General features: G+C 39.0%; 1 protein-coding gene and 1 long non-coding RNA gene across 2 annotated transcripts; one reads left to right on the top strand and one right to left on the bottom strand.

Moving 5' to 3' along the window:
* Positions 1-10,204: 10,204 nt before the first annotated feature.
* Positions 10,205-10,860, bottom strand: LOC139189944 (uncharacterized). Its single transcript, XR_011573721.1, has 2 exons — positions 10,614-10,860; positions 10,205-10,501 (listed from the first exon to the last, which is right to left on the bottom strand). It is a non-coding gene; the product is annotated as an uncharacterized lncRNA (long non-coding RNA).
* A 2,005-nt stretch (positions 10,861-12,865) lies between these two features.
* LOC114820144 (uncharacterized) lies at positions 12,866-14,786 on the top strand. The gene has a single exon (XM_029090529.2). The coding sequence runs from the start codon at positions 13,042-13,044 to the stop codon at positions 14,599-14,601; it is 1,560 nt and encodes a 519-aa protein (XP_028946362.1). The 5' UTR covers positions 12,866-13,041; the 3' UTR covers positions 14,602-14,786.
* The last annotated feature ends 5,591 nt before the right edge of the window (positions 14,787-20,377 follow it).

Below are 20,377 nucleotides of genomic sequence, written 5' to 3'. Positions count from 1 at the left end.
ACGCCATTTTTAAATCAATGAAATAAAATTTTTATTCTTGCATTTCCCAAGTGATCGGATAATAATTCTTTAAGAATTTCCATTGATTGGGAATTTATGAATTCAACCAGTTCGATCCTTGTGGTGGTATTCCCCCTTGCTGACAACTTTGTGGATGACGAATGGTTCTTCCCAATTTGGCGACCATTTCCCAAATCTAGGGTCTTTAATCCCCACTAGCAACACTGTTTGCCATACTAATTCACCTTCGCCGAACGCCATTTGCCTAACTCGTCGATGATAAGCTTGTTCGGTAATCTTTTTCTGCGCCACTAGAAAGTTATAGGCATCGAGCTGAGCTTCCTCCAAGTCCTCCAACTCTTGCCTCATGGCCTGACTATACTTGTCACTAAACAAACTGCTTTGTTCGATAACTCGTAACAAGTTTATGCTTAACTCGACTGGTAGCATCGCGTCATGTACGTAAGTCAATGCATAAGAGGTTGTCCCTGTTGCTGATTGGAGTGAAGTTCGGTATGCCCATAATGCCTCGTTTAACTTCAAATGCCACATACCAGGCTTTTCTTTTATATTTTTCTCAAGGATACCGATTAAAACTTTATTACTTGCTTCGGCTTATCCATTTTCTTGTGGGTAATACGGCATGGACTGATCGAGCCGAATTTTCAAACTCGCCATGTATTCATTAAACATGTCTGTTGTAAAAATTGTGCTGTTGTCCGTTATAATTGTTTTTGGTACGCCGAATCTTGTCATGATGTTTTCTTCTACAAAATTACAGACCTCTTTAGAAGTTAACTTGGCGTATGACTTCGCTTCAACCCACTTCGTGAAGTAGTTCGTCACAATAAGTATCCATGCATGCTTTGCTGATCTAGAAGACGATGTAATTTTACCAATTACATCCATGGCCCATCCTATGAATGGCCATGGTTTGGTGACCGAGTGAAGTAATTCGGCCAGAACTCTCTGTATGGGCCCATGGATTTGACATTGTACACAACCTCGAGTGTATTCAATGAAATCCTTCAACATACTCGGCCAGAAAAAACCTTGTTGGCGGAGCAACCACTGTGTTTTGCGTCCGAATTGAAGAGCACCGCATATCCCTTCGTGTACCTCTGTAATAGCTTGGGCGGCCTCTTCCTGGCTGAGGCACAATAACAACAGACTGTTTTCACCTTTTTAATATAATGCATTCTGGTACATTACATAATTTGTGGCATGTACCTTTGTCTTGCGGTCGTGGTTACCACTAGGATTATCAACATACTGCATAATTGACTTTCTCTAGTCGTCTAGTAATGTCTCGACCATACAAATATCTATAGGGATCATCTCATTCCAACAACGAAGGTAGGGACATAACTCGTGTACGTATATCCTGTGGTCGTTTTGGAGAACTTGTTGATCAACCAAGGCCGGGTATGGGTGTTGTACTACTGGTATAACTCGGCTTAGTTCGCCACTAGGAGTTGTGCTCCGGAGGCTATTTGAGCCAACTTGTCTGCGTCGGTATTTCAAACTCGTGAGATGTGCTTGAACGTAATGCTTGCAAACAATTCGGCTAAATAGCTGGTAACCATATGATAGGGCGCCATAGTACAACTTATGCAACGAAAAGTCCCGTTGGGTTGGTTAATCACAAGTTCCAAATTTCCAAGGACAAGTACGCGGACTGTCCTTAAGTCGTGAAGGACATTAAGGTCGATGATGAGGGCTTCATATTCAGCCTGATTATTTGTAGAGTCGAAATCCAATTTAAGAGAGAAATACCATCGGTAGTGATTAGGGGACTGGATGACGATTCCAACGTCGGTCAAGGTCGAGGTACTAAAGCCGCCAAAATACAATGTCTAATAATTATCACGTGTTTCCACCATGCCAATTTCGACGTTGTTGCCCCCAAAACTGTATGGGGAAGGGTGTTGAGTTAAGAAATCGACCAGCACATGTCATTTAACAGCTTTTTAGGGGCACGTATTGCGAACTAAATTTGTACAACGTCATTGTCCATATCCCAATTCAGCCTTTTACTATCGGCCGAGTGAACATATAGCAAATAACATCTATTTGGGTGATGACCTGAGTAACAGAAAGAAGCACGTAATGCTTGAGTTTAGACACAGCGAAGAACAAAGCCAAGCAAAGTTTCTTGACGACTGAATAATTTATCTCAGCTGAGTTAAGATTTCAGCTAAGATAAAAAACAATGGCCTGCTCACGCCCTGTGTTGTTGTCTTGTGCAAGAAGATAGCCAATAGATTCCTCAGTTGCTGAGATATACAACTTAAGACGTTTACCGCGCTGAGGTGGTAAAAGGACAGGTAAGGTTGTGATGGAGACCTTGATTTACGTGAAAGCATCATGATGCTTTTCATGCCATTCGAATTTGTCAGAATCCTTAATTTCCAGGAGCGTGGAGAAGGCCTTCATTTTTCCTGCCGAGTTAGAAATAAAACGGCGAAGGAAATTTATTTTGCCGAGTAAGGATTGTAATTGCTTCTTAGTTGTCGGGGGTGAAGCATCAATGATCGCTCGTGCTTTATTCTCATCCACCTCGATGCCACGATGATGTACAAGAAAACCCAAGAAGTTGCCTGCCAATATTCCAAAGGCGCATTTGGCAAGGTTCATTTTAAGGTTATGTTGGCGCATTCGAAGGAAAGCTTGCCGAAGATCATCTAAATGTGTTTGGCGGAGCTTCAATTTGACCACAACATCATCAATATATACTTCAAATATTGTACCAATTAGGTCATGAAAAATAGTATTCATAGCACATTGATATGTGGCATCAGCGTTCTTAAGTTTGAAAGGCATGACGACCCATTCATAAGTCCCAAGTGCCCTAAGGCAACGAAAAACGGTTTTTTGGACATTGGTCTTAACAATGAAAATCTGGTTGTAACGAGCATGTCCATCCATGAAATATAACATATCGTGGTTTGCTGCAGCGTCAATTAACAAGTCTGAAATTGACATTGTATATTCATCTTTAGGGGTTGCCAAGTTCAAATTATGGAAATCAGTGCAAATACGTAAAGCACCATTTTCCTTTAAAACTGGGACAATATTTGCCAACCATTTGACGTATCGAGCTATCCGAATAAAACTAGCTTTGAAAAGTCAAACGAGTTCGTCTTTTATGCCTAGTTGAACTTCGGTCGAGAATCGACCGAGGGGTGGTTCGCAGAAAGATTTACAACCAACCTTGATGCGTAATTTGTGCTCGATGAGCGTTCGGTCCAAGCAAGGTATCTCATGGTAACTCCGAGTAAAACAATCTTTAAATTCTTTGAGTAATTTACAAAGCTTGTTTTTCATAGGTTAGGGCAACAAAGAACTAATAAACAAAGGTCAATGGTCATCGGCCGTTCCAACATTTATTTTATCCAATGGATCTTTGACTTGGGGCCGGTTGTCTTCGAGCTCGACTGGGGCAGCTTGGACTTTATCAAGTGACAGGACTAGACCATTGTCTCATTCGACGAGGAACTTAACTAAGTTCACGCCAGAATTTGGTTGCTTGGATATAGTATACTAATGGGCCAGCAGGCGTTCCATGGTAGATGAAACCGTAGGCCGACTTCTATTCTATTTGGTATCGGACATCATGATTGTCAATTAAGTTAGCCAACCCGAGTCTCGTCGAATCCTGATGAACAATCTCAACACTAACCTCGATGGCTTTTTGAACTAAGATCCGAGTTAGTCGTCTTTCTTCGTTAAAACCTTACAGGGTGATGTAGCCGACATGATCATCGTAATAGTGAGCTTGGACCATATTGGCTTCAAACGGTTGGTTGTTGACAGGATGAACGACGATCGATTTACAGTCCTAGAAGATGAGGACTTGATATAATGATGAAGGGATACAACTAGTTTGGTGGATCCAATCATGACCGAGCAATGCATTATACTCGGTCTTTCAATCGACTATAAAAAAAATGAGCATTCCTTTAGTCTACACTTTGTCGTCGACGAAGCTGCTCATGGTTACCCCTGATGGGATAAGTTCGTCGTTGGATCAACGTAGTATTTTCATGATAGAAATGGGCATGATGTTGACCGTTGCTTCACAGTCGACAAAATTTTTAGAAACCGGGTATCCTTCAATATGTGATGTGACATACAATGGCTTCAAGTGATGAAGGTTAACGGATGAAGAATGAGGCAATAGTTCGGCAAGAGCTGCCTTGAGTTTATCCTCTTTGCTTATCGGCTTAACTTCTTCGATGGCCACAAAATTGACTTGCGTGGCCAAATCAGCAACCACATGTCGTCTAGGAAATTTGGTTGGGATGTGGTTGGCTGGAACTTTGCAAGTAAAATGTGGACCATGCTGATTTCCATGTTATCGATGACCGAAGGGCCCATCGGGTCGTGATCTTCATCTTCTGGATTTTCAGGCGAGATGTCTTGCTCATAGGCATTACTCGCTCGATCATCTTTGACTGCAGCGACAACATGCTCATGCGGCATGTCTGTCGGAGATGTTTCGTTTTGAGTTTTAACCTCTGGCTCGCTCGGAGTTGGAACTTGGTTTTGCTCTTGTAAAGCCTTGCGAGTCCGCTCCTGGTATGCGATGCGGGCATCTCTTGTGTCCAGATAAACATCTAAAATAGCCACACGCTCTTTTTCATAGGCTATAAGGCTGAAAAATGAAACGGTCGAGAAAACTTCAAAATGGTACCGCAAATATTGGAGATCTTGAAGAGAGAAAGGGAGATCGGCGACATCAATATCAGTATATGGTTCTACCTCAAAGCCAAGAACTCGAGCCTTGCGTATATGTTGGAACCTAGCCTTCATTCGTGGATCCGTGGTTTTTTTGGATGATTTGCTCAGCATCAGGGCAGGTTAATGCCAGATCAAGAGCTTCTTGACATGCTTTTGGCAGGCCATATAAGTCATTAGCCGAATGCTTCTTGTGAAACTCCCGCATGTACTCTAAAGCTTCACCGAGAAACGGCGCGGGGGGGGGAAGTTTCATCTGACTTTAATCAATGGCTCTTGTGAGGGTAGTGGAGAAAGTTTACTTTCGGCTTCCTTCCAGCAATGCTCGAGGCGAGCTTTCATCTCTCCAAGTAAAAGGATGAGCTTGATTCGCTTCTTGGATTCTTCAATTATGGTTTCAAAATCTCAATCGATCACCTTTTTACCTTAAAGCGGCTCAGTCATGATCGCCGGAGGCTGTCGGTCATCTTCATTTTCACCGTTTCTTTCGGCTGCCATTTGGTAATCGAAGTGGCCTGAGCTTCTTATAAGTGAGCCATACAGTCAATTTTTTGTCGACGGTACTTTTACGACTTGGACAACGCGATATATACACCGGTAGAGGAGTTGTTGCTATACCAACGATGGTCGCATGCCTCAGGTGGCTTGAAGGTTAGCTAGTTCGCTGGTGATCTTGAGTTACTAGAGTTACGCACGTAATAATCTTCATTGTAAAATGGCGCGTTAAAATCAACACGTCATCTAGTCTAAGACAGCTTGTCATCCTGTACTTAATGGCTAAGCCTATTAAAAACTTGCTCACGTTTGCCTGCATAGAGCACTTTTTGAGATGTCGCAGCTGTAGGAGCCAGTTGCGGTGCTTCAACCAGACACGGTTTTTCCTTTAGTTCAGTTATGATGACGTTTGATTTGCACTGACTGCATAAAACCATTGGCTCGTCAATTTCCTCCGTGTTGGAATCTGACATTGACCCAACATAAGCTGAGTTTGAAAAATACTTGGGTGGCTCGTTCGAAGAAAGATTGATTTTCAATCGTGGCCATGCTTACTGTCATCGTAGGGAAATGATCGGTGTCCATGGCCATTTGTTTCTCAGGAAACTTGAGCTTACCATTATCAATCCAGCTTTGAATGACGTCACAAAATACAACACAATTATTTGTCGTATGCTTGTTCGAGTTGTGGTATTTGCAATATGTCTTTCCTTCAAGTCTTTAGCCTTGGGAATATTATGCCCTGGCCGAAACTTGATATTTTTTTAGAGAAATAACTGGTTGAAGATGGCATTAGCCTTGGTGATGTCGAAGGTGTAGACTTTTTTCATTTTAACGGCGACTTCCACAGGGGCCGAGCGAGTTTTGACATCTTTAGAGTTAGCATGAGCCAACGCTTTGCAAACATATGGTTTGTCAATTATTATCTCAGCCGCATCTATGATGGCATACTAAGACTTTTCCCCTTCGGCCGATGCATAACTGACTGTAGGGTTCTTGTAGATCGTTCCTCGGGATGGGGACTTCGAGATCTTTTCCTCTCGGAGCAAATAATCATATTGCTCGACATGCTGAGCCAGTTCGTACATATCTCAGAAGTTTACCCCTAAGAATTTCTTTTTGTACCCCACATCCAAGCCATTCAAGGTAATCCTAATGAATTTGACTTCAGGAAGAGGTTCTCGGCACCAGTTTATGGCCGATTTAAACCTCGTAAGATACTCCATTTCTGACTCGTCAGATGCTTGAGCCATCCTGGCCAAAGAAAAAACTGACATTTCCATCCTTGGCCGATAGAATTACTCATGTAATTTATTGTCTAATTCCTCCCAGCTTTGGATAGAGTTGGGTGGGAGGTTGATATACCATGCAAATATTAAGCCAGTTAACGAGAAATTAAGCAGTCGTAGTTTATGAAAATCACTGTTAACATATCCACATTGCGCAGTGAAACGAGCCACGTGTTCTAACAAGGACAATGATGACTCTTCATAAAAAAGACTGAAGTTTGGAATCTTGAATCCTTTAGGATATTCGAATCTTTCTACAAAGGCTGGATATGGGTGAATAAATTTTGGAGACTTCAGCCTTTTTTTTAAGGCCGAATCAATCATTCTCTGGATTTCAACCATGTCAACAAACGTCGCTTCTACTCATTGGTCAAATTCGTCCACCTTATTGCTTAATCCACCTCTTTTCTCCAAGTCAATCATTTTGAGTCGAGCAAATCATGTCTCGACCTGTATCACTGGTAAGGGATTACTTTTTAGAAGAGGCTACCTAGATCGATCAGCGGGTCCAATGTCATAGACTTTACTAACCAGAACTTCAAGAAATTTATTGTGTATAGCGATCTTCAAGTATGCTTTTTAACTCTCGGCTAAACATTTGCTCAAACTATCGAGATTGTTCTTCAAGTCGTCATCAAATAAACAATCTAGTTGGTGGATCAGAGGCCTCACCATCATCCTAGTCACAATCCTCTGCTAGTCCCTCTACAAAAATATCTTTTGTCATTTTGGTAGGGATTTCTACATCACGAGGCTGACCGCCGAGTTTAACTTTCTTTTCTCGGCATGTCGCACTTGTGGCCTCGAGTGTCACGGCAACAAAAGGATTATGTGCCTGTAACAAGCCATCTTGTCCTAGGTTTTGGACTGGAAGATTAGTCGTCGACTTTCCCATGATTGTTTTCTTTTTTATTGACCGTGTCTCAACGGTCGTGAACTTCGTAGCTTTAGCACTGTGTCCCATTGGGTGTGCCAAAATGTTGACCCTAAAAACTGCCAAGCTTACGTGGTGCGCATGCTGAGTAATTAATAAGCTAACTACGTCCTTTGGTTGTGTGTGAGGCGTGCCAACTCGTCAACCGAGTTTGGTCGGAGAGTAATATATGTTAATGTCGCGTTGGGCGCGCTGCGGTCGAAGAAAGAACACGTCTCAGCCTTTGGGATCTAAAGCCAGAAGACAAGGCTGCTAGTTCTGTGAAATTCACAAATCGTCGGTGCTGGGTTCAGTCTCGGTAATTATATTAGTGAAAGTATAAGTACGTTGAACTGGTACCAGACTATATAGACACAAATACTCGAAAAAGATAAATGTCTTGATCGTAAATGTGGTTTGGCCATCGAAATGCCGAACTCTAAAATGTACTTGTGAATATTCAATCATAAAAATAAAATAAAAACTTGGCTTTCAACGTGCCAAGCCTAGTAACCTGGTAACATCTCACTTTGCCAAGAAGGCTTATGATATGACCTCTACCAACAAGGATTTGAAAATCCTTCTCAACTGAGACTTGGATAAATAACCATTCGACCTCGAAGCAATGATGTCTATCCAAACTGAAGGTGCTCCTTGGTCTGTTGATTCTACGGCTCCAGTGCTGTCTATCCAAACTGAAGATGTCGCCGGTTTCCTTCAAAGTGTTGTTTATCCAAATTGAAGATGTGTTGGCAGGAAAAAAAAAGGGAAGATGATAAAATCTCAAAGGTTGTTGAGAAGTTTTGCAAAGGGCAATTTGTGTGTTGATTTGGAGGGGTTTGAATGATGCACTCCCTTCTCTATTTATAGTAGTGAACCCCATTCATGGCCGAACTAGAATTATACTCGGATTAGAATTCCTCAACCCAATCTGATTAGGTTTCGGCCAATCCTAGCTCTAATAGGACTTTGAACCAAGCTCCATAACGAACCAGATTCATCCCTTAATTCTAAACATCTTCAGCTTTAAGACTCCTTGTTGCACTAGGGTTCGACTTTTTGACCTTTATCTAAACCAATCCTTCTCGCAATAGGATTCGACAGATCTTGATTGGACGGCCCATAATAAGATTCTAGATGAAAGCTACTGGGCCAAGAATAACTCTAAGCTCGGCCCAAAACAATATTTTAGGCCCAAACAGTAATATATAATTTTTTTAAATGATGTTGTATTATTAAATTGTGACATAAAATTTACAGTAAACACTTGCATACAATTTGTTATCATGACTATCAGTCTCCATATTATTTATGTAGAAAAAAATTAGTGAAATTATTCATATTTATTATTTTTCTTTAATAGAGCATTATTGGGTTGTACTTGATTGGTTTTTTTAAGAGAAATACTAATGAGATTCTTTCAAGATTGAATTCTTTATGGACTCTTTCCTCATATTTTTTTACACGATGTTTTATGATGTTGATCTGAAGATTAACATTAAATTGTAAGATGACATAATAAAAAATTCTACTTTTGAGAGTCTCTTTATCATTTCTCTTCTTTGAAACATGAGGCCTAGTTAATGAGTGATGACAATAAGATACGAAATCGAGCAAGCGAATATGTTGGATCACGCAGGAAACTCAGTCTCAGAACAATTAATGTTCAAATGTTAAATACACACACACACATGTTATATAATATGGTTATTTAGCTATGCTTTGTGCCGGCATCCAAAACAAAACGATGTTATTTTGAAGTTCAAGAGTTTGTGTTACACAAAGTTATTTTTGTAGACATTTTCTCCTTTTTTTCTTGTAACCCAATATACATGATTTTCCATTTTGTTTATATGTTGAGACTAATATGCTGATGCAAATTATGTTAATTAGGTTTTTTAGTTGAGATAGTGTATTAACCTTGTTATATTGAGTTCGAATCTCTTTTGTTTTTTTTTTTTTTTTGAACTAATAATATTATCTATATTAAGGGAGAGAGGATGTGTTTAGCCTCATAATGGACTAGCAATAATGTGGTTCAAATACTCATTTGGTGATAATCGAATTTAAGACCTCTTACTTACAAATGAATAAGAATACCACTAGATCATAGTACTAAGTGACATCGAGTTCGAATCTCTTATTTTTAAATTAAAATAGTTTAGTATATTACTTTGTAAGAGAAAAACTAATGTGTTGGTCGATGTTCTTTTGAGCGTGAGCAGGGCCGAATCTTATCAAGGGCCATAGGGGCACGTGCCCGCTTTCAAGTTTTTGGCCAAGGTGGTTTAAGCAGGAATTAGGATCCCGCTTAAATCGCAGTCACTTTTTGTCACTTGTTACTACATCAAATTAGACTACGAAAAATAATAATCTATTTACCACCACCACTAATTCTACTACTCGATCTTCATCCAAAACGGCAAAACCACCATGAGGCGGATATAAAACAAACATTGTAAATGAATTTGGCAACTTACGAAGAAGAATTTCCTAGTCTCATATGTCTGATAAATTTGATCTCTCAGCCCTATACATGTATGATTTAGGAACTGTTATTGGCACTCAAAAAATATCATTATGTACTCCTCACAAATGCATTTTTCTTTCTAAATATAGAAAGTTTGAAGTGCAACGATGAGAATTTTAGAGTGTCAATAACAATTCCCTATAATTTATCTATTTGTGCACTACAACAATATTCACCCTAAAGATACAATTAAAATGGCACAAATTGTAGGAATGTACGCTAAGCACACTATAGGTATGGGTTGGCCAAGTGCTTGACAAAACAACTCACTAAAAATATGAAAAAGATTTGGCGTTGCAGAGTCTTTTAAGAATTCCATGAGGACTAGCATCTGCTATAGTTTAGTTGTGCCCTGTAAACTAACTTTCTAGCTTCGCCCCTGCTCTTGAGCATAATGAATTAGCATGCTTAAGAATGCAAAGACATTATTAACGAAATCAATAAGAATGCTTAACAATGCACTCCAAATCAATAAGGAAGGTGATTTCCATTTACGCTTTTCTCCTATGCGTGCCTGTTCATTTCTGGTTCGGACTGAACAAATTAAAAAAAAAATATTGTAAGGCAAAAATAGATACGAATGTGCACAAGGAAGAAAAGGAGTCCCGAAAGTATTAACCAAAACAGATAGAAAAACGAAACTTACCACGAGAAACCCAATATGTACTGTTCTGGGCCTTCTGGCCTCCACGCAGGTGAGGTAACCGTGATGGAGCTAGCAAGGCCATGATTCAACAAGGACAATAATGGCAGCACCAACTGTCCACATGAGAGCCCTTTCTCTCACCACGGCAAACACCCCTCTTAACTGTTAAGATTATTACCATGCAAGCTCATCAATTTCTTCACTCTCAAGTCTTACCCCAACTGGTAATACCTAGCTAGCTCCATGCAGGGAATCGTAGAAATACACCAGCTATGTAACCGACCCTTAAGTAATTGGAGTTAGGTGGGACAGGATTCGAACCTTTGTGTGTGTGTGTGTGTGTGGGATGCTAGTTCACTCGCTCCATCAGCTGCTGGCTTCAAATGCCAACAGGTGTCACATCATTTTTCCCTCAAAAAGTCAAAGATGCCAACTAAAAAAGGACTTGCCCGAAGCCCAGCACCAAGCCCAAAGGCAAAGTGAAGCCTTCTCAGCCAAGATACAAGCCACATGCTCATCATTGAAGTGACAAATGATGAAGACTAACCTACTACTAGCCAAAGAACACTTTCTAGTGGCATTCAAAGTAAAAAGCTGATTACTCACTACCCTTCAGATGCTTTCGGGCAGGAGCAAAGTCACAGTAGTCAGACTAATTGGCCTATAAAAGGAAGAAGAGGCCCCAGAGACAATGACACTCAACCAATCAAACAAACAAACATATAAACTCTGCTCTCAAGCCAGATTTGCAACCAAAAAGCTATCTTTTGTCTAGTTTAAAAGCTCTGCTATTTCCCTTAGTGGTGTAGTATCGATTCCCTTGTGTAAAATTTGTTTACCATCCATCCCTTTTTAGCATACAAACCTTGTAAATTCAAAGAGAAGTGATTGCAAGAAAGTTCAACCTTGATAGATAAGGTGAAATCTTGCCTGAAGCTTTTTGTTTGTTTGCTAAATTAATAGATATATTGCTTAATGCATTCTCCAGCATGTATTCAAGTTATTTCCATTTGTTTTCCTATTTTAAGAGTCCCATTTGCATCTGGATCCGGTTAGTTTAATGGATATGTTTTCATTAAAAGCAATCTAGGACCAAACAAATGACTTAAGAGGATCTAGACTCCCTTCATTCGAACATACAAGACTATGTACTAAAAGTCCTTGTTTACAAGGTAAGAAAAAGAACTTAATATGGACTTAACCCATCCACAACAATCCTTTGATAACAAGAAGTCCAAGTAACTTGGGGCGCAAGTAATTAACTAAAAACACACTTGTTCTACATCTGCTATACTAAGATAGCAGTGGCACGCGTAGCACTTAGTTAGTTTTGATTGCGAGCCTTAAGGCCTACACCTAAGGCCCCATAAAGACACCTTTCATAACTAACTTTGTCCTCATCTTGTAGCACATCAACAAGCAAAAGCCCGACCGCACATCCAAAGTGCCAATCCCTTGGGGAGCTGTGCTGAGGTCCGAGGATCCTTCTCCAGAGAAATCTTTGCCTTCAACTAATCAAAAGCAAGTATTAACAACATACTAATCAAATATTGACAATAATAATGATCAAACAACAAAGCGAACAGTTTTGTTAATTGAGAATGGTAAATTGATGAGTTTAGCCAATTTTTCATGATTTTTTTCTAATTTTTCTTCAATGGTACATACCATTGAGTGATATGAGAAATGAATGGTTGAGACTGAAAATAGAAGAACTAAACAGCTGTGGAAATAAAATCTAACTACTAAGATACTCGTACCATTGAATGCTATCTAAATACTTATTTTAAGTTAAGTAATCCAATTGTTGAATGATATCTTTTGAGTATCTGATTGATATGTTGCTAATACTTGGTCGATATGCCATTAACATTTGGATTTTGCTCAATTCGACAATTGAAATGTATAAATTTATTAGTCCATCCAAAATAAAAACCTATGTGTGGAAATAAATAAAAATAACAAAGAAAACTAAAAATGAAAAAACAACCACTAAAACCAATAAACAAACACATAAAAAATTTGAAAACCAAACCAATTACCTACACTAAAAATAAGTGACGGTTACACACTTATAGTAGTGAGTTTGTTTTGCAATTTATTTATACCAACAATTAAAATAAATTCTAGTTAAAAAAATAACAAAGAAACAACTAAAACCTCTGACTGTCATAAAATGTAAATACGCGTATTTACCAAATACGGCAACACGATGGTATATGTGTCCACATTTTCCTTTTTAATTTTAATTTCTTGCATAGCAAGAGAGGCCAATAATCCAAGGTTAAACAGGTGGGAATCACATGCGGCCAAGAACACCGCGGAAATTAATAAATTAATAAATTAATAATCCTCATAAGGTAAAGCGCCAAAGCCAGAGAGAGGAGAGAGATTGAGAGAGATTGAGAGAGAGAGAGAGAGAGAGAGGATGGGCTTGATAGCAAAGGCCAAGAGCTACAGCAATAGCAGCAGCAGCAGCGAAAATTGGGGTATGGGTTTGCTTCTAGTGTTCTTCCCGGAGGACAACGGCGGCACCACCACTGCCATTCTCGACAAAACCACCAAGCTCTTCTCTTCTTCTTCCACTTCCTCTCCGTCGTCCTCCACCCCTTCCTCTTCCTCCTCCTCCAAAACATGCACGGTTTTCAGAAGAACCAACTCCAACAACCTTATTCTCTCCAAAGCCCAATCCACAATTTCCATCTGTGCCCTTCTCGTCTTCCTCACCCTCCTCCTCTTCACCCTTTCCACCTTCGAGCCCTCCGCCGCCAAGCCCCGCCCCGTCGGCCGATCACCTTCCAGAAGGTTCCTCTCCCAAAATACCCAAATTCCCAAATTGCCCACCAATCCGAACTTACCCCTTCTCTCCTCCACCTGGTTATCAAAATGGTGGAAGCAAAAACAGAGCAGCCCAATACAGAAGTTGAGGTCCCAATTTGCCCTCCAGAAAATGGGCACTCTGTACCGCCGCGGCACCAGAGCCATGCCCGATCTCGTCGTCGCCCACGTCAACGATGACGTAACGGAACCCGAACTACGGTTGTTTCTGAGGCTGCTGCACCGGTCCGGCCTCACGTCCAGAGCCGACGTGGCGTTCGTCTTCGCCTCCTCCGGTTTGAGATTCGGGTCCGTGATTCGGGAAGAGAACGCCTCGTTCTTTGAGCTCCTACGCCGTTACGGGGGACTGAACCGGACGGCTGCGGCGGGAAAAAAATCCGGTTCCGGTTTCGACGCGTCTCAGTTCGTGAAGGCCGGGCAGAAGGAAATTGAAGAGCCCCTGTGGGGGAGAAAGGGTGTTAACTCGGAAGGGGAGGGTGAGTTTACTCGGTTTAGTTACGGTTCGGTCGTGGGGTTCGAGGCGGGTGAGCTCGACCCGGAAAATTCGCTATCAGGGTTCGTGGACCACGTGGTGCCGATGAGCCTGCGGCGGTGGGCTTGTTACCCGATGCTTCTTGGCCGGGTTCGGAGAAACTTCAAGCATATTATGTTGGCGGACGCGAAAAACTCAGTCGTGGTAGGGGACCCACTCAGCCGAGTCCGGCACCGGAGTCCAGAGTCGGTTCTTTTATTCACAATGCCGCCGCCGCTGGCGGGTAAGCACGGCAAGAAAAACTCGGACTCAACTCAGTCTCACGGCGCAGTTAACTCCGTCGTTATCACCGGCGGAGCACGGGGAGTTCGGCGACTGTCCAACACTGTGTTGACGGAAATCGTTCGGGCCACCATGCAGCACAAGAAGAAGAGCACGGTGACGGAGTCGGGAGTTTTAAGTCAACTCGTTGCCAAGGCGTTCGTAACGAAGAGCATTAATTTGGTCACGTCGAGTGAGTCGGTGCCGGACCCGAGTTCTATCGGCGGAGCAGCCAGGCTGTCCGGTGGGCACACAATTATTCAACGTGGTAATAGTAATCATGAGGAGCTTAATTCTGTGATTATGAAGCAAATTTGTTTATTAGAAATAGATTCTTCTGTGTATAGGGATTGTTAGGAAAAACAATAAAATAAGTTTTAGAGGAAAAAGAATAGAAATGTTTATTAAGATGTGTCCAACAAATTCCTGTTCTTATTTATTTTTTTATTTTTGGTTTAATTTCTTCTGCCCTTTCCAGGACACCAAGTTTTGTTGTTACTTGTTTATAATATTGATCTAGCAATAAAATCACTTCTTGTGTATACTCTCTGCGCATGATGTTAGTACCATATTCAGTAGTGAAAAAACGTAAATTCATAAACATTATGTGACGGTATAACTGTGTGACAGTAATAGTTTTTTGAGTAGAAAATTTCGATAGGTACACCGTATAACACAAATCAAGCAGGTAGAATGAAATAATGAGTAGTGTCAACTGTTAACTGGGTTGACTAGGTCAAAATGAAATTAACAAAAATATAAAGTCAACTAAGAAACTATTACAGTTACTTAGTGATATTTTTCTTCAGTGGTAAGTAAGAGGTCTTAGGTTCAATTTCCATCGAAAACGAATTTGAACCATATTATTGTTAGTCCATTGTGAGATTTAACCTACTCCCCACCTTCTTTTTGGTTTTGAGAGCGAATTAAGAAAAATTATAGGGTCAAGTCAACTAAGAAACCATTAATATTTTGGGTTCTGAATAAAATTATGAGTTAATGGTAGAGCATGATGGGGTTTGGGCAGCTAATGCTAAGGTCAATATATTTTTAGGTGAGTCTTTGGAGTTAAAATTGAAAAGAAAAGAGCCAACTTTAAGTGCAAGATTGATGGGATTTAGGCCCTTAAGCAGCTAAGCTCCAGCAATTTCCTTGGTTGATTAGCAACCCTTTTTGTTTTTATAATGATTAGCGCCATTCCTCATGCTTTGCCTTGCTCATATGAATCAAATCCCTTACAATAGATCTCAGACTCCCAACTAGTAAGAGTGGTCATCTATCATAGTGGTGGAGAGAAGTGTTACCTTTGCACTACCAGATGAATTCAAACCTCTTCGGTTCCCTAAAAACAAAAAAAACAAAAAAAGAAGCAAAGGTCAAAGTTAAAGACTAACAAAAAAGGCTGAGGACTTGCAAATAGGAGAGAGAGAATGCTGAATAAAAAGGTACGGGCAACTTTTGTATTGGGTGACCATAATAAAGCGCAATAGAGTTTTTATGCTCTCTGAGCAGTTGGGTTGCTCTATCTAGGGTGGGTTTGGTTCAAATCGGTTTGGTTTTTTGTCAAAATCGAAACCAAATCAAAATTTAGATTTGGTTCATTTTTTTTCGGTTCGGTTTTTTCCTGTTCGGTTTGGTTTTTTTCGGTTCGGTTTCGGTTTTTTGTTTTTTTTTTTCAAAAAATGAAAAACATTGAAATTTTAAATTTTAATATATCCAACACAATCATAACATAAGCATTCTAACTAGAATAAAAAACAATGAAAATAAACATTTAAAGTTGAGCTAAAATCATCAATCAAGTCTTCCAAAGTCCAAACTAACAATCTCACAACACAAAAATCGTACAAATGACTTAGACAAGTTAAATTGTATGGTGTTGTTCAAAGATTAGGGCTATTTGCTTGTAACTACATGTTGACAACTTAATTAGTAAAAATAATGCGTGGGTGGATTTATTTAGTGTGTGTTGGATTGTTTTCCATCACAAATTACCCAAGTAATCTACCCGAAATAAATGTTTATGGATTCTATTACATGTTATATGAGAGTACATTTGGAAAAGAAAGCTGGGGTAGAAGTAGGCAGTGCTATGGAGATGGATGTAGGTACTTCAGGAGGAGGTTTGGTTCCGGAAACTTATATGGGGGAGAAATAATAGGTTAGGGTTTAGAGATTTTATAGGCATTTTTTTAATATTTTGAGCTTAAAGTTTGGCAACACATTGGGTTTAGCACATTTTAACTTACAAATTGGGTTTAGAAAATAATACCCAAAAAAAATAATTAAATAAAAAATTAATTTAATTAATTCGGTTCAGTTCGGTTTCTAGATCACTAAAATCGAACTGAACCAAAAGAATTCGCTTCGGTTTGGTTTTCGGTTTTTTTTTGGTTTTCGGTTTTTTGAACCCACCCCTAGCTCTATCCAATTTTTTTTAGGAATAGGTTAGTCATAATTTAAACGAAGAATGATTTTACTGGTTAGAGACAATCGTTCATGCGCGAGTAAGCCATTTATGTTGTTGATTCAATGCGAATTTTACATTGCATAAACAACTAAGAGCTATTTGATCGCTCAAAGAGCTATTTGATCGCTCAAAGAGCTATTTGATCGCTCAAAGAGCTATTTGATCGCTCAAATTGCATCAGCAGATAACATCCATCAAGTTTAACATCAAAAATCACGTAGCGTTGATGGAAATACTTGGAGACGGTGAAGTGTCAATTTTGTGTGTGTCTGTTCATGGGAGGAATGTGAGGGGGTGGGACTAGCTACCCTAGCTAGGGAGATGTTGATTTTAATTTTTCCCTGCTTTTCACAAAAGCCACAAAAACGTGTAATTCTTTAAGTTTAAGCGCCTTTACTTTCACTTTACCAGCTTTTACCGTTACTGTGCTTCCAACCAAACAATGCCTTATTTACTTCATCCTTAAAATTAGTTAGCTAACAAAAGTAGTTGACATTAAATTGGGATTCTCAAGTGTTTTGTTTGTAACATGCCCATAGATTATCAACTGTTTTACCAAATTTTTCCTACAACATTAAGGTAGTGTTTGTTTTGCAATTTTGGCACTTGAGAATGACTAAATGAGTATATGACGAGTTGTAACGGTGATAATTGAACACTTGTGCATGATTGACTAGGCTAGAAACAATTTATAGGTTTGTGAAACTGAAGCCCATTAAATGTTGATAGACACTCATGAGTGCGTAAGCAACTATTATTAGGATAATACAAATATATGGTAAGTGTAACATTACTTGTGAGTTTTGGATTTTTTTTTTTTTTTTTTTTTTTTTTTTTTTGCCAAGAAGGGCTTTCCATACCATTTCTTGGGCTGAATTTTCAACAATAATAATAATAACAATTACAACATTATAAATCTGCAATAATTAGTCTGGTATAAAATTCTAATAATTGCAATATCTTTTGTATTTACACTAATACAATTCCTAGTGAATGCAATAATTTGTTTTAATTTAATTTTTTGAAGAAATAATCTTTACAATGTGATTCATACTATAAACGGTTCTGATCATAAGCACAAAACTCTGCGATTAAAACACTGAGAATTTTGAGTAGAAATTCTTACTCATATTTGAGTAACCAAGTATTATTCGTCATAAATTATGTAAAAAATTATTATTATTATCCTAAAAATAATTATATAATTATTATGCAGAGGTTAATGAAATTGTAAGGAAAGTGTATGGGTGATTGTTGCTCCCTATGCTGATATCTTTTTTTGTTCAGATTTCAATGGCTGACACATCAAATGCTATTCTGGTGGGTGGAACCGAGGAAGGCGTGCATTTTTCAAGACACCTCAAGTAAAAAGACCCCTTGGCCGTATGTACATCAGTCATTGACTTGTGGCTGCTGAACTGAAATCTAGTTCAGATCATGCCCAAACTTCATTTACACCTTCAAGCAAAAATATTAGTTACTAATGATATCAATTAATTACAGCTTTAGATTGCAATGGTCCATCAATTACTCACTTCTAAACGGATCGGGGGGAGCTTCCTAACCCTCACAACTTCGTAACTAGTCAAAGTCAAGATAACAACTTTCATGCAACGACAGTAGCACTGTGATAGTATTTAAAGTGGATTACTTAAAATTGTGAGAAATATTAGCGTACATAACAATGCATGATTGATAGAAAATACTACCACATCAAATTGTATAGTAGGTTATGGTAAAACCTTGACATGGTTGACAACAAGTTAGTCAAAGAAACCATCTTTTAAGATGTAGGAACAAATAATATTTTTAACAATACAGCTATCTAGACACATAAAACTAATAAAGTTGTCGACACATTGTTGGATGTTGGACTCTAATCCAACGCCTAATAGGTCAATATAGTTAATAAGGATTGATGTTGAATATAATTGTGATTAGGGTTTAGTTATAAGCTATAACTTGGACTTCAAGTAAGGTATATATAACCCGGTTATAATTGGAGAATAAGGGCTCTTGATACTATCCTATTTGGATTGAGATTTGGTAGATTATATCACTGTACAATAAGGGATCCTAGTGTATGATTATGGGAATGTACACTAGGGTTGTAGTAGTATAAATACTAAGGTACCGTTTGGTACGCAGACGGGACGGAACAAGACGGAACAAGACGGAACAGATGATGTAAATATTGAAAAAGATAAGGAGAAAATTTGTCATAAAATGTTATAAATTTGTGTTCCACGGATGTGGAACGGGTCATTCCAGGGAGAAGAGGTGGAACGAAAAATCAGCCAAATTTCGTCCCATGGGACAACCCGTTCCACAGTTTTTAGGCGCACCAAACGTGGGACGGAACGGCTCGTCCCGTTCCGTCCCGTCTCGTCCCACGTACCAAACGGTACCTAAGGGAAGGTCCCTGCATATACCACCGATACACATACTTAGAGAACTCCCCATAAGTTTGAGTACTCCAGTGGTGGTGAATGTGCAAAAGACCAACCTTCGAAGTTCAAAGTGTTTGAGGAGAGCTTGCTGCAACTGCAGTCCTTGCTGTGCTAGGAAGATGTCTTCGCAAGGTTAGTTCATTGGTGCTTTACTTGCATGAACGTTTAAGTCTAACACACATTTTCTATACACGTGAATTGCACTACAATATATTTAGAGTGTATCAACAATTGTGTCTATTTTTGTTCGTCTAAATATGTAATTATCCTCTTTCAATTATGTAAGAAGCCAATTAATGTGAGGTAAAAATGAAAATATGTTTGAGAGTTTGAGTTTTTCTTCTGAAATGAGTATAATATGTTTAGAGCTGCTTGTACATGTAGTACTACTTTTTACGACATTTTAAAGGAAAATGCGTCTTTCTTAACAATAAAAAAAGAAGAATCGAACTTGAAATCTCTTCTCTCATCGAAAGAAAATTACCAATCAATACAGTCCGAGGTAAGATACGAAATAGTTGGTAAGGAAAGCTCATTTGAGTTTAGTAAAGAGTGAACCTACATCAAGAGTGTGTCTTGCCGTAGGAAGAACAAGAAATAAAACAAAGCAATTAGGCAAAAACTCAATTGAGAAACATTACGTAATGTATAGTATAATATAAGTAGGGACCCATTACAACTACTCAATTTGCCCTGACGTTAGACTAATAGTTAAGCAGTTTGGTTTAGCAATTTTTGGCAAAACTTAACAATCATATAATTTAAGAAGTGAGTGTAACAGTGTAGCTAAGATGTACTCTCCACTATATATTCAAAGTTCGAATCTCACACCCGGTAATTTAGATTTAAGTTTCCTGATTAAAAAGAAAATCACATTATCTTACAGTTTTTGTCGGAAAAATAAATATATTGCTCTCTTACGATTAACTGAGTAGCGAGAGCAACATAAGCAATCTTAATCTGAGGGGAGTAAATAAATTTTTTAGAATTAAGATAGAATTTGATTTTGGTCCTCATTCATTTGTTTGTCTTTTATTTAATCAACAGGGGAATGATTCGATTCTGAGATTTTTTTCAACCGCATGGATATAAAATTCAAAGTCTTTTTCTAATCGAATCATATCACCTATGTAAAAATATATTTGTGTTAGCATCTGTTGGACAATAGGATGCTGCATTGGTCATATGACAAAATATTATACAATTAATATAT

The sequence above is a fragment of the Malus domestica genome, chromosome 12 (genome assembly GCF_042453785.1).
Source record: "Malus domestica chromosome 12, GDT2T_hap1".
NCBI classification, from domain to species: Eukaryota; Viridiplantae; Streptophyta; class Magnoliopsida; order Rosales; family Rosaceae; genus Malus; species Malus domestica.
The sequence above is the reverse complement of the archived record's forward strand: the minus strand, read 5'-3'. Positions and strand labels throughout refer to the sequence as shown.

Bases quoted from the DNA above. Each gene is read 5' to 3' on its own strand.
- LOC114820144 (XM_029090529.2), top strand. From the start codon at position 13,042: ATGGGCTTGATAGCAAAGGCCAAGAGCTACAGCAATAGCAGCAGCAGC.